Source organism: Oncorhynchus nerka, linkage group LG11 (assembly GCF_034236695.1).
Source record: "Oncorhynchus nerka isolate Pitt River linkage group LG11, Oner_Uvic_2.0, whole genome shotgun sequence".
Lineage (NCBI taxonomy): Eukaryota > Metazoa > Chordata > Actinopteri > Salmoniformes > Salmonidae > Oncorhynchus > Oncorhynchus nerka.
Window position 1 is genome coordinate 47083833 of NC_088406.1, and position 24395 is coordinate 47108227.

The following is a 24395-nucleotide window of genomic DNA, read 5'->3' on the forward strand; positions in this document are numbered from 1 at the left end:
TTCACTTTCCCAGTTTATATTCAATGGAGTCCATCTGAGGGACTAAATATCTAACCCACAACAATAGTTGACTATAATAGAGCTAGACCACAACCAATCCTGACCCCAGTAAGACCCCAGATTGTGCATCATCATAGTTTACAGGAAGCAGATGCTTAGTTAGAACTACCAGTGGGTCTACTCTGTGCATCCTTGAGCCTCCTGATCCCATTTACAGCCCTTTCCACTTGTGGAGCTCTGAGCTGGGCTGTGTGTCAGAGCAGAGCCCCCCCTGGCCCTCAGCTGACTTCTGACCCACCAGGCACGCAGCTTTACACTGGCTCTGCTCTGTGATGATAGCCTCTCCAGAGCCACACTTCTCCCCATGTGCCAACAGTAGAGTCCAGAGGTATGGCTTGGCATTTGCAGTAGCAGGGCATTGGCATGTACTCCACTGGACAGCTCTGGAGTGCATGCCTGTCTGTTGACTGTAGACCCAAAGCCAGCCACTGAGCATCTACTCTTGGGCGAAATGAAGTGCTCGGGTGGGGAGCTCTGCTTCTCAAGACCCACCGTCCGTGCAGTGGCATGAAACACTGAAGAATCAAGTCATTTTCTGGATGGGATATGGGACATCTCTTCAATGCCTTGGTGAATGGCAGAATATGGGAGTTTTTAAAATATATTTTTTAACCTTTATTTTACTAGGCAAGTCAGTTAAGAACAAATTCTTATTTTCAATGACGGCCTAGGAACAGTGGGTTAACTGCCAGTTCAGGGGCAGAACGACAGATTTGTACCTTGTCAGCTCGGGGATTTGAACTTGCAACCTTTCGGTTACTAGTCCAACGCTCTACCCTGCCGCCCCAACACTATAACACTCACTTGAGTATATATATATAAGCTTGAAAGTGGAAAAGCAGGCTAATGAATGAGGGGTCGAATAAGTGTAAGAGAGGGTGATGGTGAGGGTGAGTGGTGTACAATGTGCTCTTTGAGAACAGCTGCCATTCCAGAGTGAAGTGTTTATGGTTTCCATACTCACCTGGTGGACCGCGGACTGGATCCGGACTCAGGACGGGGGTCAATACGGGCCGCACGTCCCGAGTAAAAAATAAATAATGAACACTTTCTATGTTTTGGGCATCGACCCCCGGTATCATACAACCACACATAAGACATTGAAGAACGCATACAATTGCAGGAAATTAGCTTTAAAACGGCAACATTTTCTCTCCGCCAAGAAGAGGGCTGTGCAGTTTGGGGTCGCATGGGTTGCGAGGTGTGGGTTTGTTACTACGCCAATAAATTACATTATCCATCCGGACCTTTGCCACCTCGGAAATATGTATGACCAGAACTTCTCAAATAGTACTTGAGTACCCTGGTTTATGGTATACTTGACTATGTAGCAACTGAGAGATAGGGTTTTGGCACAGTATTTCTCCATTTGTAGGGTACTAAAGACCTTATAACCAAGAATACTCCAAAGCCTATGAGGCTTCCAGGCTAGGAAACAGATTGGTTTTCAGCAGAAGACAGACAATAGTGTGTCAAATGCATCGAACTACAGCTTTTCATACTCCATCAGAAAAGGGGAAAATGGTGGGGGGGGGACAGCCTCTATTTTTACTAATGCCATCAGCTGTAAGGACACTTCGTTGGCAACTTCGTTTGATGCTACACTTCTTAAATGTCAGCCACCAGTGCTTGCCATAACCCTGTATAGGCCACCAAAACACTGCCTCACTTTCTTTACAGATTTCTCTAAACTATTGTCTATTTGTCCTTGAGAGCTATGATCAAATCATTGTTTTGGGTGATTTTAATATTCATGTTGACAAAGAGACTGACTCCAAGGCCATTGAATTGATGAATCTTTTGAGCTCTAATGACTGTATCCAACATGCTACTGGGTCCACCAATAACCACAGCCATACTCTGGACCTGGTTATTACCAAGGGGCTTTCTATTGACATATCCTCTATTGTTGATGTTGCTTTATCAGATCACCACAGTGGATTTTTTTTACTACCCTGTTGCCCATAGCACCGGGTAATACTGAACGCATTATTAAAGAAACGCTTTTTAAAAACTCTGAAGTTGCTACAGATTTTATTGAGTGCATGAACAATACTCCATCACCTATTCTGCAGTCCTCCTGTATAGGATTTAGTTTTTTTTATTTTTATTTTTATTTCACCTTTATTTAACCAGGTAAGCAAGTTGAGAACAAGTTCTCATTTACAATTGCGACCTGGCCAAGATAAAGCAAAGCAGTTCGACACATACAACGACACAGAGTTACACATGGAGTAAAACAAACATACAGTCAATAATACAGTAAAAAAAAAACAAGTCTATATACAATGTGAGCAAATTAGGTGAGAAGGGAGGTAAAGGCAAAAAAGGCCATGGTGGCAAAGTAAATACAATATAGCAAGTAAAACACTGGAATGGTAGTATTGCAATGGAAGAATGTGCAAAGTAGAAATAAAAATAATGGGGTGCAAAGGAGCAAAATAAATAAATAAATTAAATACAGTTAGGAAAGAGGTAGTTGTTTGGGCTAAATTATAGGTGGGCTATGTACAGGTGCAGTAATCTGTAAGATGCTCTGACAGTTGGTGTTTAAAGCTAGTGAGGGAGATAAGTGTTTCCAATTTAAGAGATTTTTGTAGTTCGTTCCAGTCATTGGCAGCAGAGAACTGGAAGGAGAGGCGGCCAAAGAAAGAATTGGTTTTGGGGGTGACTAGAGAGATATACCTGCTGGAGCGTGTGCTACAGGTGGGAGATGCTATGGTGACCAGCGAGCTGAGATAAGGGGGACTTTACCTAGCAGGGTCTTGTAGATGACATGGAGCCAGTGGGTTTGGCGACGAGTATGAAGCGAGGGCCAGCCAACGAGAGCGTACAGGTCGCAATGGTGGGTAGTATATGGGGCTTTGGTGACAAAACGGATAGCACTGTGATAGACTGCATCCAATTTGTTGAGTAGGGTATTGGAGGCTATTTTGTAAATGACATCGCCAAAGTCGAGGATTGGTAGGATGGTCAATTTTACAAGGGTATGTTTGGCAGCATGAGTGAAGGATGCTTTGTTGCGAAATAGGAAGCCAATTCTAGATTTAACTTTGGATTGGAGATGTTTGATATGGGTCTGGAAGGAGAGTTTACAGTCTAACCAGACACCTAAGTATTTGTAGTTGTCCACGTATTCTAAGTCAGAGCCGTCCAGAGTAGTGATGTTGGACAGGCGGGTAGGTGCAGGTAGCGATCGGTTGAAGAGCATGCATTTAGTTGACAACTTTGATAGGAAATGAAGGGCAACCATTGATGCTAGAGCTCCAGTAAGGATGAAAAAGGACACATCCAAATGGACAAGCCTCTTGGCAGCGTTATCAGAAAGCCCAGCGTTGCATTTCACTGCTACACAGACGATACACAACTTTACATTTCTGTGGCACCAAAGGATTTTAGCTCCAAAGATATATAATTAGACTGTATTAGTGATTTAAAGACTTGGATGGCTCACAACTTCAGCTAACCTCCAGCTAAGTCAAGACCGAGGTACTTATTGTTGGAGCCAAAGCATACAGAGAGAATCTGGCCGCACATTTTAATTTCATGGGCAATAAAGATTAAAACATCAGGTAAAAAACCTAGGCGCCATTTTAAATTCTGAACTCAATTTCGAATCACACATTAGGAATGTGAACAAAATAGCTTTTTACCACCTGAGGAACATTGCCACGGTGCGGCCGTTTCTCTCGCAGGCTAATACATAAAGATTCATCCATGCTTTTATTACAAGCAGGCTTGACTTCTGTAATGCTCTCCTGTCTAGTCTGCCCAAGAAAGCCATTGGTCAACAGCTAAACATACAGAATGCTGCAGCACGGGTACTGACCACGACCAGAGGGAGAGCACATATTACACAGGTTTTAAGGCCTCTGCACCGGCTCCCTATGAGTTTTAGAATTAATGTTAAGATTCTTCTAGTGGTTTTTAAATCAATCCATGATTGTGCACCCCAATACATGTCAGACATGCTTTTAAGTTATGTTCCCAGTAGGTCCCTCAGGTTCTCTGACACTGGCCGTTTAACTATCCCAACGCCTAGGACCAAGAGGCATGGAGAGGCAGCATTCAGTTATTATGCCCCCAGCCTCTGGAATAGCCTGCCAGAGAATCCACGGGGGGCCAAATCTGTGGACATATTCAAAAGAGATCTTAAAACACATTTTTAGCATTGCTTTTCCTTAGGGTGCTTTATAATGTTTCAGTTTTCATTGATATTCTTTCTGTTTTTATCCTCTTGTGTAGTAAATATTTCAGTTTTTATTTTCATTGTTTTTATTTGTTTTCTTCCTGTGAAGCACATTGCGTTGCATTCCATGACGGAAATGTGCTGTATAAATAAAGCTTGATTGGATTTGACATCACACACTCTCTCTGACCTGCTGACTTAGTAGAACTCTCTAGAGCGAAAACAGTCAAAACAACAGCAACTATTAAATACATGAAATGAATGAAAACAATAACTTCAAACAAATACATTTCTTAGTGCATATTTTCATATCAAACATGATCGTGCATTTTTCGAAAAGAAAATCATTATTCCATGTCAATTATTTGTTATAGCTAAATTAAGCTACCTTACACAATCTTAGAGTGGTATTATCATAGAGCAGTACTATGACCTTGTGGGATAGTCCCTCGTTCACAAACAATGAAAAACACATGATCAATCTTTCTACATTTACTGTACTTTTATAATGGGAGAATCGGAAGAAACATTACCCCATATCAAATGACTTGATGGACACACACTATACCCACATTCCCAAAATAAACCTCCTGATAGAGAAGTACTGAGATGAAGAGAAGGAGAAGGAGGGTAGGAATGGACTGTCTGTATCCATGGAGATCAGCTCTAACCACTCTGGCATGTTCTCTCAGTAGGGCTTTCTCTGAACAGGAGAGATACAGTACACACACAATGAGCAGGGAAGTCTTTCTCTGAACAGGAGAGATACAGTACACACACAATGAGCAGGGAAGTCTTTCTCTGAACAGGAGAGATACAGTACACACACAATGAGCAGGGAAGTCTTTCTCTGAACAGGAGAGATACACACACACACAATGAGCAGGGAAGTCTTTCTCTGAACAGGAGAGATACACACACACACAATGAGCAGGGAAGTCTTTCTCTGAACAGGAGAGATACACACACACACACAATGAGCAGGGAAGTCTTTCTCTGAACAGGAGAGATACAGTACACACACAATGAGCAGGGAAGTCTTTCTCTGAACAGGAGAGATACACACACAATGAGCAGGGAAGTCTTTCTCTCGTTCTCTCACCCACACGTATACAGTCATGTTGGGTTGTCACGATACCAGTATTGCGATACTACAACACCTGATTCTCCATGGCAAAAAGGAAAACACAAAGCAGACTACTTTATGTCAAATGTTGTGTGTTATAGCTTGTTAAAGAAACATGTGATTCTGGGCGACAACATAAGGCTGCTTGTTTCCAACATTAGGACTGTTTTCCACCAGGACATTTAGTCTGCTTCATGTTTTGTTTCCTTGCCACGATACCTCGGAGTATCGCAATGCTGGTATCGTGACAACCCTACATTCCTTCTACACACACATCACAACTGCTGCTACCAAACAGCTTAAACACTTCTCCCTCCTTCTCCAATACACGTGTAAATATTGGACTATATAGTTTGCCTTCCGGTATTATACATATGCTAAAATGTTTATTGTATTCTACTGCCATTTACTTTATATTCATATTCTTATATTGTGTTGTTGCATTGTCGAGACGAAATCTGCGAGTAAGCATTTCGTTTGATGATGTATACCATGTGTATCCCGTATATATGACCGATAACACTTGAAACGCACACACCTGCGTTATGTATGAAGATGTACCCACCTTGTTTCCTGTTCTTGCTGTGAAAGAAAAACAGTAAATGTTCAAAAGGTTGTCCTGGCAAGCAAACAACAATTAGCAATATCTCAATTGGGTGAACTCGTTAACAAACTTAACCTGGCAATGACTAAAAGGTAAAGGACAGAGTCGTGGTGAACGAGAGACGCTCACCTGAGCTCAGGCGGGGTAGCATCACACACAGTGTGGCCACCATGACCAGGATGAATCCACAGCCAAAGAACAACCACAGCAAGTTCCAACTGTCAACCTCTGATAAAACACAACATCCAAAGGTTTATCAGTCAATGCAGTTTTTGTGGCATGTTCTCCTCTCAAAGCATACTACAGTATTGTATGTATTGGGGCTGCCATCAAGTGGCCATGAATTGGTGCTGCATACAGTATAGTACATGTTTGGATCAATATCCTCTGAAGACTACATACACGAAGTATACAAAACCTTAAGAACGCCTGCTTGACATAGCTTTGACCTGGATTCACCTGGTCAGTCTATGATCCCTTATTGATGTCACTTGTTAAATCCACATCAATCAGTGTAGATGAAGGGAGTGAGACAGGTTAAAGAAGGATTCTTAATCCATGTATCAATTGTCTCAAGGCGTATGTATGTGTGCCATTCAGAGGGTGAATGGGCAAGGCAAAATATTTAAGTGCCTTTGAACGTGGTATGTTAGTAGGTGCCAGGCACACCGGTTTGTGTGAACATCTGTAATGGTGCTAGGTTTTTCATGCTCAACAGTTTCCCGTATGTATCAAGAATGGTCGACCACCCAAAGGACATCCAGGCAACTTCAATCAACTGTGTACAGCTGAAGTCGGAGGTTTACATACACCTTAGCCAAATACATTTAAACTCAGTTTTTCACAATTCCTGACATTTAATCCCAATAAAAATTCCCTCTCTTAGGTCAGTTAGGATCACCACTTCATTTTAAGAATGTGAAATGTCAGAATAATAATAGAGAGAATGATTTCTTTCAGCTTTTATTTCTTTCATCACATTCCCAGTGGGTCAGAAGTTTACATACACCCAATTAGTATTTGGTAGCATTGCCTTTAAATTGTTTAACTTGGGTCATACGTTTCCGGTATCCTTCCACAAGCTTCCCACAATAAGTAGGGTGAATTTTGGCCCATTCCTCCTGACAGAGCTGGTGTAACTGAGTCAGGTTTGTAGGCCTCCTTGCTCGCTCACACTTTTTCATTTCTGCCCACAAATTTGATATAGGATTGATGTCAGGGCTTTGTGTTGGCCACTCCAATACCTTGACTTTGTTGTCCTTAAGTCATTTTGCCACAACTTTGGAAGTATGCTTGGGGTCATTGTCTATTTGGAAGAACCATTTACGACCAAGCTTTAACTTCCTGACTGATGTCGCTTCAATATATCCACATCATTTTCCTGCCTCATGATGACATTTAGTTTGTGAAGTGCACAAGCCCATCCTGCAGCAAAGCACCCCCACAACATAATGCTGTCACCCCCATGCTTCACGGTTGGGATTGTGTTCTTCGGCTTGCAAGCCTCCCCCTTTTTCCTCCAAACATAACAATGGTCTCCATGGCCATTTTTATTTAATCAGACCAGAGGACATTTCTCCAAAAAGGACAGTATTTGTCCCCATGTGCGGTAGCAAACCATAGTCTGGCTTTTTTATGGCGGTTTTGGAGCAGTGGCTTCTTCCTTGCTGAGTGGCCTTTCTAGTTATATCAATATAGGACTCGTTTTACTGAGGATATAGATACCTTTGTAAATGTTTCCTCCAGCATCTTCACAAGGTCCTTTGCTGTTGTTCTGGGATTGATTTGCACTTTTCGCACCAAAGTACGTTCATCTCTAGGAGACAGAACGCGTCTCCTTCCCGAGCGGTATGACGGCTACATGGTCCCATGGTGTTTATACTTGCATACTATTGTTTGTACAGATGAACGTGGTACCTTCAGGCATTTGGAAATTGCTCCCAAGGATGAACCAGACTTGCAGAGGTCTACAATTTTTTTCCTGAGATCCTTCTGTTTTCAAAGTTAAGAGGCAGTGAGTTTGAAGGTAGGCCTTGAAATATATCCACAGGTACACCTCCAATTGAAGTCAATTAACCAAATTGAAGCTTCTAAAGCCATGACATCATTTTCTGGAATTTTTTAAGCTGTTTAAAGGCACAGTCAAAACTTAGTGTATGTAAACTTCTGACCCACTGGAATTGTGATACAGTGAATTATAAGTGAAATAATCTGTCTGTAAACAATTGTTGGAAAAAATTACTTGTGTCATGCACAAAGTAGATGTCCTAACCGACTTGCCAAAACTATAGTTTGTTAACAAGAAATTTGTGGAGTGGTTGAAAAACGAGTTTTAATAACTCCAACCTAAGTGTATGTAAACTTCAGACTTCAACTGTATATTTAAAATATGCTTCTGTAAATCTGCAGAAATGCGTATGAACACATACTGTATCACTGTACATAATCAGACTGGGTTGTAAGGTACTCAGCTGTGCCTGAGAAAACTTCACGAGAAGTTCCTAAACCACCTAACCTGTGACGATGAGGGTGAAACTCTTGCGGATGGGCATGCGCAGGGAGCTGTGAGACACCCTGCAGAAGTACTTGGAGCTCGAGTCATGCATGGAAGCGTGGAGCAGGAAGAAGGCCGACAGAGAGTAGGTTCCGTCCTGGTGGTGGCGGTGGCTGGAGTACAGGACAGTGTCCAGCTTCTCTGGTAGGAGGCCTCCACCTCCACCACTGGGCTCCCTGAACCACTCCATCTCCACGTCCAGGGGGTAGTAGCCCTCTGCCTCACACACCACCTTCTGCTTCTCCGTTTCCACCAAGGAGATGACAGAGTCCACGTTCAAGGACACGCGAGGAGGCTCTGAGGGACCATGTCAGAAATGACTGGCATTACAATGAGGATCTTGGCGGTATATACCAGGTGATCAAAATGGCTAGTCTATGACACCTTTAATTGGTTGTTATGGTTATAATGTCATAGATATGTACATATTCATACATGTGTATACCATATCAGGTAGTGATAATAAAAGTCATTTGTTTATCCTTTCAATTTTCAATGATAGCGCAAATGAGTGAGCAAAGTTTCAACAATTAAATGTATCTGCCTCATGTCCCGTGACCCCTAACCCTTCCACCTTACCCATGATGTGCAGAGCGATTTCATGGCTGCCAAACAGTGGAGGCACCGAGACAAGGCAGACATACGTCCCCTCGCTGCTCTGCTTGGTGAGGGGGAGCGTCAAGGATGCATCGCCCCTACCGATGCCCTTAAGCTCCACCCCGCCCCCCTCCCTTTGGCCCGAGCGTCTGGAGTGGCTGAAGAGCCTGGTCCGTTCGCCGCGTCGTTGCAAACGCCATTCCACTGTCAGGTCGACTGCCTTGTGGTCCACGTCAAACTGACAGTGCAGGCTCTGTTGCTTCATTAGGCCCACCCACACAGAGGGAGTGCGGGTGAAGACTAGCATCGCAGCTACACACAGACACAGGTCACAGCCAAGGCAGGGCAGGAAGGGGGGCATGGGTTGCAGAGGAGGGAGAGGGAGGAATTTGGGAGAAAAGAAGGGAGGTTATAGCTAGGGACTTATTCTGTTGTGTGTGACATAGACATACTGCACAGAATGTGACTCAGACTTTCAGGAGAGAGGACTATTTTACAATTTACATGAAAATGTAACTCACACATAGATCATAACTCAAAATAACAACGGCCTAAAGTAAATAAACAAGGGTATAAAAGGAAACAATGACCCCAGGAGGTTGGCGGAGCGGAATAGGTGGAATGGTATCAAATACGTCAAAGACATGGTTTCATGTGTTTGATGCCATTCCATTAGCTCCGTTCCAGCCATTATTATGTGCCGTCTTCCCCTCAGCAGCCTCCACTGACACACGCTACAGACTAGAGCAGTGCTTCCCAATCCTGTTTCAGGGGACACCAAGGGGTGTACATTTTTGTTTGTTGCCCTAGCACTAACACAGTTGATTCAAATAATCAATTTATCAAGCATTTGATTAGAATCAGGTGTTAGGGCTAGGCTCAAAACTCAAATGACCAGGAATGGGAAGCACTGGACCAGAGTACAGACTACATCTACTGCAGGGGTGTCAAACTCATTGCACAGAGGGCCGAGTGTCTGCAGGTTTTTGGTTCATCCTTTAAATTAAGGCCTAGACAACTAGGTGAGGGGAGTTCCTTGCTAATGAATGAGCTTAATTCATCAATCAAGTTTTGGGCTCCCAAGTGGTGCAGCGGTCTAGCACATCTCAGTGTTAGAGGTGTCACTACAGACCCTGGTTCGATTCCAGGCTTTATCACAACCGTCCGTGATTGGGAGCAAAATTGGCCCAGCGTCGTCCGGGTTAGGGTTTGGACGTCATTGTAATTAAGAATTTATTCTTAACTGACCAGCTAATAAAAAATGTTTTTATAAAGTGTTCAGAGAAAACTCGCAGACCCTCGGCCCTCCTGGAATGAGTTTGACATGAGATCTACTGCACAACAAATAGACAGAATCAAAAGTTTGAATTACTTGAGGTGGTTAGCATCTCTCTGTCTGCGATGGCGGCCCAGTTGCGGTAGTCTGCCTGGCCAGGTGTGGGTGTGGCAGGGGTATGTCTGAGGAAGCTGGTGATGACGAAGAGGCCGTCGGTGTGCCGTAAGGTGCTGGTGAACCAGATATCGTGATCCTGGGCTCCTAAACCTGGCCAACGCACCTGGATACCCTCTGTGCTGTACCTGCGGATCTCACACTGCAGCTGGTGCTCCACTACTGCTCCTTCAATGTACTTCCTCATGTCCACCTTAGAGCCTGAACACACACGGTTTGAAGAGCAACTCTCAGTGTTGAAACACCAAACACCAGCGTAGAAAACATAACCAAATCTGACATTTGTTTAGCTGTTTCTCTCATTCACCTGTAACAAGGAAGGTGATGGCATTAGGGTTCAATGCACTGTCCCCTGGATGACCAAACTGCAGCCCAGCGTTTCTGTGTTGATACTGGGTTTCAGCATGTCCCTCATCATTGAACTTTACAAGTTCATCCACCAGCATACAAGGCAGCCAAGGCACCTGTTGTAAAGACTGGATGCCTGGCACCTCTGTCAAATAGATGAGTAAGTAGAATGATCACAATGAGTTTAAAATGTAACTTCAGCTTTAAAAATCAATTGGAGGCTAACAAATAGTCCATTCATAAGAACTCTGAATGAACACAGCACGCGTGAAACCGTCTGGGGAATGAAAAATACTCGCAAAAATAGTTCATAGTGTAGCCTACCTGTACAGAGAAATAAACAGATAACAATATTGACGTTTAAACGCATAATGTTACAAAACTGTCTTCCGGAGATGTCTTTCCCTGTGCCATTCGACTCCAAAGAACTTTCACTTTCATTTCGGCAATTTGACGCAAGTGAGAAAAAATAGAATCTGCTCGTGCAGCTGCCTGTAAGACAAGTTAACGTTAGATTTTTACAATGGCTTGTAATAGTAAACTAAATATCATCAGATAATATGTGAATGAGGAAGAAACTGTTAAAAACTGCAACTGAACACCCCTCCCCCCCATACATCCATACCATGAGTGGCGCTGTAAAGTCACGAAAATATATTTCGTCGCTCTTCAATAAAAAAAATCCCGCCCACGTGACGTTGATGCGGACGTACGACGAGTTGTTTTGAATGGTCGAAAAAAAGTTCAACACGTTTATTTGATTGGTTTCTTGTCATATCGCCTTGGAAAGTAAGTATATATTTACATCTATTAACTTGTCTCTTTTTATTATAAATCAGTATAATAATTAAATGAACAAAAATGTGCACGTGTTCTTCGTTGTAGTTGGCTTGGCGTGCTGTTGGGTTCGGCGTGGATGACAAGGTGCACATTGAAGACTGAACTGCCCCTCACCCAAACACAATGATGACTCAAGGTAGCTATGAGATTTAAGTTGAATGCATGTGCTTTGTTTATAGCTATAAACATGTTAGCTGTATAACTAGCGACCTGACACTGACACATTATTTACTGTCAGTGGTACCTGGTAGTGAAATGTGTAGCGATGTGTTGGGGTAAAACCATTTGAATCACTTTTTGACAGGACACCTTTTGATTTGAACTAAACCTTTCACACATATTTGCCCATTTGTAGAAGTACGCAGAAAGTGATTTTTTTGGGACCTGAATGGATAAACATTGTAAATAAATGTGCTCAAAGTTGACCGATTTTGCAAACCTAACCATATCATGAGACAGTGCATTTGGAAAGTATTAAGACCCCTTGACTTTAATTTTTTGTTGTTACAGCCATATTATAAAATTGATTTATTTTCCCTTATCCACACACAATACCACATAATGACAAAGCAAAAAGAGCCTTATAGAAATGTTTGCAAATGTATTACAAATAAGAAACTGATATCACATTTACGTAAGTATTCAGACACTTTACTCAGTACTTTGTTGAAGCACCTTTGGCAGCGATTACAGCCTTGAGTCTTCTTGGGTATGACGCTACAAGCTTGGCTTCTCTGCAGATCCTCTCAATCTCTGTCAGGTTGGATGGGGAGCGTTGCTGCACAGGTATTTTTAGGTCTCCCCAGAGACGTTAGATCAGGTTCAAGTCCAGGTGCGACTGCACTTGAAAACCTTCAACGTTATTGAAATGTTCTGGATTGACTGACTTTCATGTCTTAAAGTAATGATGTACTGCCATTTCCCTTTTTTTATTTGAGCTGTTCTTGTCATAATATGGACGTGGTCTTTTACCAAATAGAGCTAGCTTCTGTGTACCACCCTTACCTTGTAACAACAACTGATTGGCTCAAACGCATTAAGAAGGAAAAAAATTCCACAAATGAACTTTTAACAAGGCACACCCGTTAATTTAAATGCATTCCAGGTGACTACCTCATTAAGCTGGTTGAGAGAATGCCAAGAGCTGTCACGGCAAATGGTGGCTACTCTGAAGAACCTCAAATAAACCATTTTGATTTGTTTAACACTTTTTTGGTTACTACATGATTCCATTCCATTTCAAATGGTACCACAAAGATGGTTGGGAGTCCACACATAAGAGAATGTTGACTTGAATGGGAATAAAGGACTGTTTTAAATTACTGTTACTCATCATAGATAATAGAATAGATGTGACCATTTAAAGGTGCCACACAGAATTTTTATTTTAAAAAACTGCATTGTAATTTAAAAAATGGTCCATAATATCTGCAGTAATAGTGGAATGATGGTGTGTCACAGTATTACATACCTTCCAGTGTTGTGATATTCACCTATTGATTTCTTCTACCCGAGAGGCATCCAATGTCAAAATGGGAAAGCTGTTTTGACTTTGTTATCTAGTGGAAATCGTGTCATGTGGCCAATGTAGAAATCACTTGTCATTTCTTTTGGTTGCTAATATTGTTACTCTAACTTCCGCGACGCATATAAGGCCCTGCCCCGCCCCCCTTTCGGAAAAGCTGACCACGACTCCATTTTGCTGATCCCTGCCTACAGGCAGAAACTAAAACAAGAGGCTCCCACGCTGAGGTCTGTCCAACGCTGGTCAGACCAAGCTGACTCCACACTCCAAGACTGCTTCCATCACGTGGACTGGGACATGTTTCGTATTGCGTCAGATAAAAATATTGACGAATACGCTGATTCGGTGTGCGAGTTCATTAGAACGTGCGTTGAAGATGTCGTTCCCATAGCAACGATAAAAACATTCCCTAACCAGAAACCGTGGATTGATGGCAGCATTCGCGTGAAACTGAAAGCGCAAACCACTGCTTTTAATCAGGGCAAGGTGTCTGGCAACATGACCGAATACAAACAGTGCAGCTATTCCCTCCGTAAGGCTATTAAACAAGCTAAGCGTCAGTACAGAGACAAAGTAGAATCTCAATTCAACGGCTCAGACACAAGAGGCATGTGGCAGGGTCTACAGTCAATCACGGACTACAAGAAGAAACCCAGCCCAGTCACGGACCAGGATGTCTTGCTCCCAGGCAGACTAAATAACTTTTTGCCCGCTTTGAGGACAATACAGTGCCACTGACACGGCCTGCAACGAAAACATGCGGTCTCTCCTTCACTGCAGCCGAGGTGAGTAAGACATTTAAACGTGTTAACCCTCGCAAGGCTGCAGGCCCAGACGGCATCCCCAGCCGCGCCCTCAGAGCATGCGCAGACCAGCTGGCCGGTGTGTTTACGGACATATTCAATCAATCCCTATACCAGTCTGCTGTTCCCACATGCTTCAAGAGGGCCACCATTGTTCCTGTTCCCAAGAAAGCTAAGGTAACTGAGCTAAACGACTACTGCCCCGTAGCACTCACTTCCGTCATCATGAAGTGCTTTGAGAGACTAGTCAAGGACCATATCACCTCCACCCTACCTGACACCCTAGACCCACTCCAATTTGCTTACCGCCCAAATAGGTCCACAGACGATGCAATCTCAACCACACTGCACACTGCCCTAACCCACCTGGACAAGAGGAATACCTATGTGAGAATGCTGTTCATCGACTACAGCTCGGCATTCAACACCATAGTACCCTCCAAGCTCATCATCAAGCTCGAGACCCTGGGTCTCGACCCCGCCCTGTGCAACTGGGTACTGGACTTCCTGACGGGCCGCCCCCAGGTGGTGAGGGTAGGCAACAACATCTCCTCCCCGCTGATCCTCAACACGGGGGCCCCACAAGGGTGCGTTCTGAGCCCTCTCCTGTACTCCCTGTTCACCCACGACTGCGTGGCCACGCACGCCTCCAACTCAATCATCAAGTTTGCGGACGACACAACAGTGGTAGGCTTGATTACCAACAACGACGAGATGGCCTACAGGGAGGAGGTGAGGGCACTCAGAATGTGGTGTCAGGAAAACAACCTCTCACTCAACGTCAACATAACTAAGGAGATGATTGTGGACTTCAGGAAACAGCAGAGGGAACACCCCTATCCACATCGATGGATCAGTAGTGGAGAGGGTAGCAAGTTTTAAGTTCCTCGGCATACACATCACAGACAAACTGAATTGGTCCACTCACACTGACAGCGTCGTGAAGAAGGCGCAGCAGCGCCTCTTCAACCTCAGGAGGCTGAAGAAATTCGGCTTGTCACCAAAAGCACTCACAAACTTCTACAGATGCACAATCGAGAGCATCCTGGCGGGCTGTATCACCGCCTGGTACGGCAACTGCTCCGCCCTCAACCGTAAGGCTCTCCAGAGGGTAGTGAGGTCTGCACAACGCATCACCGGGGGCAAACTACCTGCCCTCCAGGACACCTACACCACCCGATGTTACAGGAAGGCCATAAAGATCATCAAGGACATCAACCACCCGAACCACTGCCTGTTCACCCCGCTATCATCCAGAAGGCGAGGTCAGTACAGGTGCATCAAAGCTTGGACTGAGAGACTGAAAAACAGCTTCTATCTCAAGGCTATCAGACTGTTAAACAGCCACCATTGAGTGGCTGCTGCCAACACACTGTCATTGACACTGACCCAACTCCAGCCACTTTAATAATGGGAATTGATGGGAAATGATGTAAATATATCACTAGCCACTTTAAACAATGCTACCTTATATAATGTTACTTACCCTACATTATTCATCTCATATGCATACGTATATACTGTACTCTACATCATCGACTGCATCCTTATGTAATACATGTATCACTAGCCACTTTAACTATGCCACTTTGTTTACTTTGTCTACATACTCATCTCATATGTATATACTGTACTCGATACCATCTACTGTATGCTGCTCTGTACCATCACTCACTCATATATCCTTATGTACATATTCTTTATCCCCTTACACTGTGTATAAGACAGTAGTTTTAGAATTGTTAGTTAGATTACTTGTTGGTTATCACTGCATTGTCGGAACTAGAAGCACAAGCATTTCGCTACACTCGCATTAACATCTGCTAACCATGTGTATGTGACAAATAAAATTTGATTTGATTTTGATTTGATTTAATATTCTACACTCTCACTCAATTTTTAAAAAAACAAGCACTGAAGTGTAGGGAATCATTGTACCATCTAAATTGTGTGAAATTCCTAATAGAAAAATATTGTTTCTACATCTGTTTGAAGCTGGTGGACCAAAACCTAAAGTAAAAGGCTCAAGGGCAAGTCTCTGCCATGTTACGGGAAATGGGATGCGGTGGAGGGGGAGATTTTGTTTTCAATGCAGCCTAGTGCCGTTGCAATTCACCTAGCTTCCACATGGGGGGAGAAATTATAGGCGTAGCGCCTTTCAGTTGACATTCGAATATGGGCGGATCAGCGGACATCTTTTGTGGTGGTAAGTTGAAGGTCAAATTTCAATGGTCTGAAGAATAGGTCCATTCTATTTCTATGATTGAAATGACACACCCTGTATCCAAGAACATGTGTCTCAATGGAAGCTTGATGAAGACATGGACGTCTCGTGGTATAGTGGGGTATGCAAAATGGGTCAACTTTGAGCTCCTTTATCCCTGGAATGTTTTGGCATTCAGTTACATGTATACGAAGTAATACATTTTTTTTTAAACAAAAGGGATGCTGTCAAAGTGATTAAATTCAAATGGATTTACCCTTGGCAACCTGGTTTCTGTACTGAACTAACTACTCTCTAGTCTACTCGTGTTCATTCGTTCTCACTGTTCTGCTTGTACTTTCAGATTCCTGGCTGAGCTGTGAGAAGACTGCCATTCTCCAGGGAGGCTTTCTGTTGGCCAACAGATTGTGCCAGCCAGCGTCACTCAGTGCCCTGCAGAAGGAGGACTGGAGTAAGGTTGGCCACCCAATTCTACAGGCTGTCAGAGAAATTTGTGGGCAGGAGCGAATTAGCTGTCTGACCAGTGTCCGCTGGAAGAAGAAAATCATCTGCGTCTTATGGAGCAAATTACTGGGAAAGGAGAGCGAAGAAGACATGGAAATCGGCTGGAGGGAGAATCCATTCTTCTCTCTGCAGAACAGCCTACCTGACATTAACCGCATAGTGCTGTTTGAGCTGGTCAAGTTGACAGGCTTCTCTCAGATCTACGCCCAGCTGCTGCTTTGCCTCCCATCGGCCCACCTGAGTGCAGAGCTGGGGGAGCTAGTTCAACACGTTACCCGAAACAGCACTGAGGAGGATGTCCGCGTCCTGCTGGAGGTGTGGTGGGAGCTGTGGAAGGGCAGGTGGGGAAGGCAAGAGGAGGACGACCTAGATAAGGTCTTTACTAACCGGTGGACCAGCCTCACTAACACCACCGGCCTTTCACCTCAGGCTGCCAAGAGGTTCAAATCAGACCCACAAACCTCATCATCATCATCGTCCACCACTGATGTGCTATCCATTCTTTTTCATGCTCTGGAGGAGATGAAAGAGCATCTAAGCACCTCTGACCTTTGCTACCGTGCCCTATCCAACTGCCTCGACTCCCTGTACACCTCACATCTGATAGACCAAGCTATCATCCTCCCAGCTGAGGTACAACTTCAGAGCCTGACCAGTACGGTGACTGTCAGAAAGAGGCATGCTGGGATAGAGAAGTTTGACCTGGTCCAGGTGATAAGCGAGGCCCGCAGTGACCTGAAGGCAGCCCACACACCCTCTCCGTTTAAACCCTGTGGAATGACACTATTGCAAGCCCTGCAGACGGTCTCACAGCTCACTCAGGCCTGGGAGAAGAGAGGGCTGCTGGAGATGACAGGCCGTGGGGACCCCAGTGACTTGACACGCCGTTTGAAAAACAGTCTGGCCAGAGTGCTCGAGTCCCTAGAGGAACGGTCCATGTCTGAGACCATGGATGAGGGTGAGCAGCAGACACTGAACAACGTGCACAGCACTTTGAGAGGCTTGTTTGTCTCACTGTCCTTCCCCGACACAGAGAGCAACGCTGGGGAAATGGCCCACATTGCTGTAGCCATCATTAACCACCGCTTGGAGGGCTTCCAAGATTTCACTATGCTATTTGCCACTGAACTGAGCTGGTCCCTGAGCATGGAGGAGTGGATCAGCTGCCTGGAGAGAAACAAAAACGCATTCCAGCGAAAGGATATTGTCATGAAATTAGTCTCCACTCTCATTGCAAAGTGCCAAATGGATAGTGAAGTAGAGCACTGCAGAAAGCTGAAGGACATTATTGTGAACATTTTCGCAGAGCTCCCCTTAATTGAGAAAAACACAATATTAGCGGAAATGTTAACCTGCTCCAAGAGGGGTCTCCAGGGCTCTCTGCCCCTGGCTGTGATGGAGGGCTTTAGTGAGGAGCTCAACATGACGTTCAACTGCATCATCCAGGGTGGATCGGCGCAGAAAAACCTCAGCTTGGCCGTGGCCGCCATAGCCCGCGTGGCCTTTCAGAACCCCGAGGCCACCCTGCGTCGGTGCTGCCATCTGGCGGTGGTGAACCATGGGGCCCACAGCCTCCTCTCCAACATACTCCAGCAGCTCTCAGGGCTGAGGGGCGGTGCCCCCGGTTGCACAGAGGGGACGGGCAGCTCTGCGGGGAGCTTACTGTGCAGCTGTCTTCAAGATACTGCCATGACTAAACTGTCCTCGGCTAAGGAGGAGGACCAGTTCCTGCACTTCCTGGTTGCACTTATGCAGCCGAGCATTTCGGAGAGCTTAGAGCAAGGCCAGAGTTTCCTGCACCCTGAAGAGGTTGTGTGTGCCTTCGTCCTGCCTCACCTCTCCCCCTCTTCTGGCTATAGCACCTGCAGCCTGGAGCTGTGCCTGCGTTTGCTCCACTCTGCCTTTTCTCTGGAATCCCAGGATCCATCTCCACACTGGGTCATGAACTGCTCCCCATTCCCCCTCCTCTACGTCCTCTGCCAGATTCTGAACGAGGGCTGCAGGTGCTGGGAGCTTCCTGTAGAGGGCGCACCCTGTCACTTATCCACGGAGTCCAAGGAGATGCTCGTCACTGTGCTGACTGCACTGGGCAAGGTGGTAGGACGGGAGGTGGCCTCAGCCCCCAACACCTGGTCCAGAGCCCTCTTCTGGCTCTACAATAAAGTGGAGGCCCTGGACTGGACTGTTCGCTTCCATCTGAAGGTAGTGTGGGGGGATCACTTCAAAAATGAGGTGCCGTCCTCACTGTTGGCTGTGTGCGAGCTGCCGGAGCAGGAGTGGTCAGGCCTAAAGTTGGCCCAGTATGGGCAGGGCACAGGGCTGCTGGCGTGGATGGAGTGCTGTGCTCTCTCTGACGAGGTTCAGAACACCATGCTGACCTCTCTGGCTCTGGACCAGCACCGGCCCGACGATGTCAACATGTTCAGCAAAGGCCTGCTGGTGGCAGTGACACAGACTCTACCCTGGTGCACCGTCGCCGAGTGGGGCAGGCTGCTGAGAGCAATGCGAGAGCTGCTCCGCTCAGGTCGTCTCCACGTGCCTTACTCACTGGAGTACGTGGACTTTCTCCCCCTGCTGGACCTGCGGCCGTTCTCCTGTGAGCTGCGTCTGTCCGTGCTACTGCTGCGTGTCCTCCAGCTGCTCTGCGGCTCCAGCTGCATAGACTGGCTGCCCGGCCAGGGCTGGGCCCACGTGGGGCTGCTGTACGCCAACGCCATGAGAGAGGTCATAGACTCCCTGAGGGGAAAGCTGTCGCCGTCTTCCTCCAACACCTCACCCAAAGACTCAAAGGTAGAGAGGGCAGCTACCACCACTGCCAGCCAGGAGGTGCTGTTTGTACTGAGCCAGCTCTTCTGTCATGTTCAGCACGTTCAGGTGATGATGCCCGGCGGGCAGTGCGAGTCTCTGTTCCTGTGTGCCCTGGAGATCCTGACTCACTACGAGGCAGTGCTGGCCACACACCCCAGCAGCAGCTCCCACCTGGAGATCGAGAACACTCGCCACTTCTTCACCACTATCACAGACAACCTGGAGAGCGCCGAGATGAAGGCCGTGTTGCATCAGAAAATTGCTCAGCTGTCGTCTTCGGGTTGATGTACTTTTTTCAGACAGCACTTGAATGAGGGTTTATTGTTTTCAGCCTCAAATAAAAATGTGTTCTGACCTTGTGTTGAAAATACAATTATTTTTTATTTTGAATAAAAATTTAAAAAACAGACAAATTGCATGTCTTTCAATTGTTTATTAATCAAACAATAGTTTGGGGGTGGAAAGTTATCCTGATAAATCACTAAATATTCTGTAGTCTGTAGTAGTACAGACAGTATAACACCCTGACCCCTGAGAATTTTGATAAATACTGGTCATTTTGTATTGATAGGCAGTTGCAGATCCTAAATTCCACACAGACTGTTCCTTCAGAGGGAAGGATTGAAATAACTGCTAACTCAGCATGGAAGACCAGCAGCAAAAGAAGCATAATTGACATTACATGTTGCTAACCATAGACTTAGATGGCAACTCTAATCTGTTTTTGAGCCATCTTTGTGAGCAAGTTGACCCTTTGACCTAGTCTGACGCAGGTAGAGGCGATAGGCCTTGTGACACAGAAGCACAAACCAGTAGATCTGAGGTGCCAGTATGGATAGGTTGGCTAAGTTACAGTGGAGCGGTAGATGGAAAGGCACTTTGTGGAAGGGAATGGTGTACTGCTGACCATACACCCAGTACATGTAGGGGAAGAGCAGGATACGGCAGGTGAAGAAACTCAGTAGAACCATCACACCGTTGACTCTGTGAAGCCATGAGTCCTCTAGTCCCAACTACAGAGGAAAATATAGGGAACGTTTACTGATTGTACAGCGAGTTATAGTACACTTAATACTATGCTCAGTCTTCCTAAAGCACAACAAAAACAAAGGGGTTTATGAATCTGGGTGTGTCTTTACCTGGATCAGAACCTTTCCTAATGAGACAAAGGGAGTGCTGAATTCTGCCAAGAAGAAACAGCCAATGAAGAAGTCTCCACCTAGACCAGTCCTAAGGAACTGAGAAAAAAACAATACTATATGAATATTAAACACTAACTTACTGTGAAATGAGCACAGTCAGCTTTTGAGGATGACATGGCAGATTCTCAATAACAGAAATTGGACTATAGTTAAGCAATAAGGCCTGGGGGGGTGTGGTATATGGCCAATATACCACGGCTAAGGGCAGTTCTTAAGCACGACGCAACACAGAGTGCCTGGATACAGGCCTTAGCCGTTGTATATTGGCCATATACCACAAACCCCTGAGGTGACTTATTATAAGTTGGTTAACAACGTAATTAGAGCAGTATAAAAAAATGTCATAACAGTGGTATACAGTCTGATACACCACGGCTGTCAGCCAATCAGCATTCAGGGCTCGAACAAACCAGTTTATAATTAACAAATTTCAACTGCCGTTGTAACACATCAGACCTAACGTTACGGTCCAGTAATGTTTGTGATCCTTCCTCACCAGAATGGTGGGCATGAAGACCGTGAGGAGGACCATGTGATGGACAACCAGCAGGGGATGCCGGAGGAGGAACAGCTTGATGGTAAGGAGGGAGTGCTTTCTGTACGCCTCATGCCCTTTTAACTTTTGACAGTGGTAGTTACTCAGATACATGGCGTAAATATCAAACGCCATGTAAGGAGCGCCAAACAACACAAATTCATTGGTCAGTCTGTGCCTAAAGAAGATGGTGACATACCGGTACATTAGGATCATGACGAAAGTAAGTACTTACACCCAATTTTTTTGTTGTTGTGGGAAACAAAAATAAATGTTACTTCATCCTTATAAAAATCACAGAATCCTCTTCCTCCACCAAATGCAACTTTGGAGCTTTGAGTAAAGTATTATAAATAGGTCCCTGTGTTTTGGTTAATCATGTTACATGACCTGGATTTGAATATATATTTTAAAAAGGTCCCGAACAGTCATTCTGATTCCCATGTAAAATAACCTTTTGAGTGACTAAAATAAATCACCCATTAAAATATTTGCTTTGGATAAAAATACTCAAAATTTTGAGAAAGACAGGCTGAGTGGGCGGGGAGCATATATTCATGAGCTCGCCTTGAGTGACAGCTCTTTGAAACACCCATGTCAAGCAACTTGGATGAAGTGTTGCAGTAAAATCATCAAGCAAATTTGGTGATAAACAAAGCAAATCAAACACTGAAATTGCATCGATGATGTCATACATTTTTTTTATCCATCTTCCATTTGGCATGTCTCTTGTGAGGCGGTTCACAGCAGCACTGACAGGTGTTGACCTGACAATGGCGTTGGGAGTTTTGAACAACTGCCCCACCCCCCCTTTTGTTCCATGCTGGCAGAAGACCTAGCTAACCAATAAATAGCTAACCCCAGACAGATGAAAGGGGAAACATAAGTATCTTTGCCATAGATTAATAGGGTCAACTTTTTATTCTGTTTGCCGAGACCCTACAATGAGATTTTGGCACCAGTCGAGTAGCCATCTCGATATATAAACCACGGCCATCTGCAAACAAGCCTTCTTTGATGTTGGTTACAAGACGGTACTTATGACACAGGGTAGGGGATCGACCAGTAACTTTATCATTGTGGAAGCAACAGTCATTTTTTATACTTTGATCTGTTTTCATCCAGGTATCATCACATTTCATGAACACATGATTTGACTGTTCGTGACCTTTAAAGCTTTTTCAACAAACTGACCCCTTTTTATGTCAGATGGTCCAGAACCATCCTTAGACAATTGCTTTAATTTTTGGTGTAATTCTAATTCCAGGAAAAGGCAGGAAAATCTAGGTCATGTGACATGATTAACCCAAACGCAGGGCCCTAATTATAAAGTGCAATTCTTGAGCGGTGACAAACTACATCATAAACTGATCATCAATGCCAGCTGACTAGTCAGATATTTGTAGGGATTATAAAGACTATATAATACTAATACTACTGCACAGTGCACTTAGAAGCCTACCTATTCTAATATATAACCTGTGTTTGGTATGAGATGATCATGTATAGAGTACAGCCTCTGCCCCCAAAAGCTTGTTTTTATGGCACCGGGGGTAGTGCATTCAGCCAGCAAACAAAAGCACCACTGGTAAGTCTCACTCAGATGAGAGGGGAGGAGATGACTCAATCACGACAAGTGATGATTGCTGGTTTGATGGCAATAATCAAAATATACATTCTTACCTGTCATACATCACATCACTGGAGGCAGTAGCAATTATGAACCCAACAATAGTAGCCAGAGTGGCATGGATGGAGGACACCAACCTTGCAAAGAGATGGGATATATGATGAGGCTATGAAAGTGCACACAATTGGTTATTCATTTGTTCTGATATTAATTTAAAATAAAGACAACCCTTTAACTGGCATGCCAATAAATAGAAATAAGTAGACAATATAGGCTATATATCAGTGATTGTATATTTATAGATAGGCTATATTTTGTGTATTATAATGATATTACAAATATTGCAGGGGGTACAGAAGAGGTATTTGGCACATCCACACTTGGATGGGCCAAATACAATGGAAAAATACAATGGAAAAACAATGGATTATTTTCAGATAAGGCATTTTTTCGGTTACATGTAACTTTTTATTTAGACCTATTTTGGAAGTCCATCGGCCATGGCGGCTGTGATGACGACAGTTGCTCAGTGAAACTCCATTATTTGGTAAGTACCGAACGTATTTTGACATTATTAAGCTTGAAAAGCTGGTGAATTGCAAGTTGGATTGCTCCTGGGTTTAAAGGAGAATCGCCAAATTCAATGTCTCTTGTAAATCCAGGTTGTGGTTCAGTCCTGATAGATTCTCCGGAGTTGTTTTGACATAACTAGACATCTGCTCACTGAAATAACTGTTGTCAGTTACTAGTGAAGTCATTCAAGGACAACAACTAGCTAGGTTATGCATATGTAAATATTACTGTAATAAATCCTACCTTTCGCTGACCACAAACACATCTGCATCATTCCAGCTTTTGAAAACTGATTTAAGCACTTTCCTGGATATGAAGAACAATCCCGGGAAAAATGCAGTGCCCCAAGCTAACATAAACATCATACACTCGCATTAACCCGCCTCAAGGTCAAAGTGCGAGGAAGCAGGAAGAGAACTTTCACGGTGCAGATGCAAATTAATAGTAGCTGAGCGTTTTTAGTTTAGCTACTATTAAAATAATGTGCAGAGACTTTCCTGTTTTTCAACGAGGAAACCTTCAAAATAAAAGCCCTGATTTCTAAACATTGTAATGTAGATTTAAAAATATATTAAAATAAATCAGTGGCCATTTGTATTATGCTAATAAACAAATATAACAAGGAATTTATGAAAAAATGACTCATATTTAAAAATATATATATGTTGAGACTGGTATGCAATAATTGGATGTTAAAAAAAAAAAAAAATCAGAGATAAAAAAGGGGTTGGAAGTACTTATTATTAGGGTCTCTACTAACCATATATTATTTTTAGGGGCCCTGTGGTCTAAATATTCAGCAGCACTTCGTAATCAGCTTATT

At 44.2% G+C, this 24395-nt stretch overlaps 3 protein-coding genes across 3 annotated transcripts; 1 reads left to right on the top strand and 2 right to left on the bottom strand.

The window, feature by feature from the left end:
• Positions 1–4317: 4317 nt before the first annotated feature.
• LOC115137006 (tapasin-related protein-like) lies at positions 4318–11544 on the bottom strand. Its single transcript, XM_065024603.1, has 8 exons — positions 11253–11544; positions 10888–11073; positions 10503–10781; positions 9113–9442; positions 8495–8830; positions 6109–6207; positions 5941–5957; positions 4318–4952 (listed from the first exon to the last, which is right to left on the bottom strand). Exons 1-8 carry the CDS (start codon positions 11296–11298, stop codon positions 4938–4940), a joined length of 1308 nt encoding a protein of 435 aa, XP_064880675.1. The 5' UTR covers positions 11299–11544; the 3' UTR covers positions 4318–4937.
• Positions 11545–11603: 59 nt separating this feature from the next.
• Positions 11604–20045, top strand: LOC115137005 (gem-associated protein 4-like). The gene is made up of 3 exons (XM_029672971.2): positions 11604–11717; positions 11814–11904; positions 16664–20045. Exons 2-3 carry the CDS (start codon positions 11892–11894, stop codon positions 19915–19917), a joined length of 3267 nt encoding a protein of 1088 aa, XP_029528831.2. The 5' UTR covers positions 11604–11717; positions 11814–11891; the 3' UTR covers positions 19918–20045.
• A 5-nt stretch (positions 20046–20050) lies between these two features.
• On the bottom strand, positions 20051–24049 carry LOC115137007 (TLC domain-containing protein 3A-like). Its single transcript, XM_029672973.2, has 5 exons — positions 23816–24049; positions 23053–23136; positions 21331–21547; positions 20772–20870; positions 20051–20645 (listed from the first exon to the last, which is right to left on the bottom strand). The coding sequence occupies exons 1-5, from the start codon at positions 23935–23937 to the stop codon at positions 20346–20348; spliced, it is 822 nt and encodes a 273-aa protein (XP_029528833.1). The 5' UTR covers positions 23938–24049; the 3' UTR covers positions 20051–20345.
• Positions 24050–24395: the final 346 nt, after the last annotated feature.

Bases quoted from the DNA above. Each gene is read 5' to 3' on its own strand.
- LOC115137006 (XM_065024603.1), bottom strand. From the start codon at position 11,298: ATGCGTTTAAACGTCAATATTGTTATCTGTTTATTTCTCTGTACAG. The intron at 9,443-10,502 runs GTAATTCAAACT...GTCTGTGTGTAG, and splicing joins AGAGATGCTAACCACCTCAA to CTGCGATGCTAGTCTTCACC. The intron at 6,208-8,494 runs GTTAGGTGGTTT...GTGTTTTATCAG, and splicing joins TTTCACCCTCATCGTCACAG to AGGTTGACAGTTGGAACTTG.
- LOC115137007 (XM_029672973.2), bottom strand. From the start codon at position 23,937: ATGATGTTTATGTTAGCTTGGGGCACTGCATTTTTCCCGGGATTGTTC. The intron at 23,137-23,815 runs GTAGGATTTATT...TCTCTTTGCAAG, and splicing joins GTGTTTGTGGTCAGCGAAAG to GTTGGTGTCCTCCATCCATG. The intron at 20,871-21,330 runs GTGAGGAAGGAT...TTTTTTTCTCAG, and splicing joins TCTTCATGCCCACCATTCTG to TTCCTTAGGACTGGTCTAGG.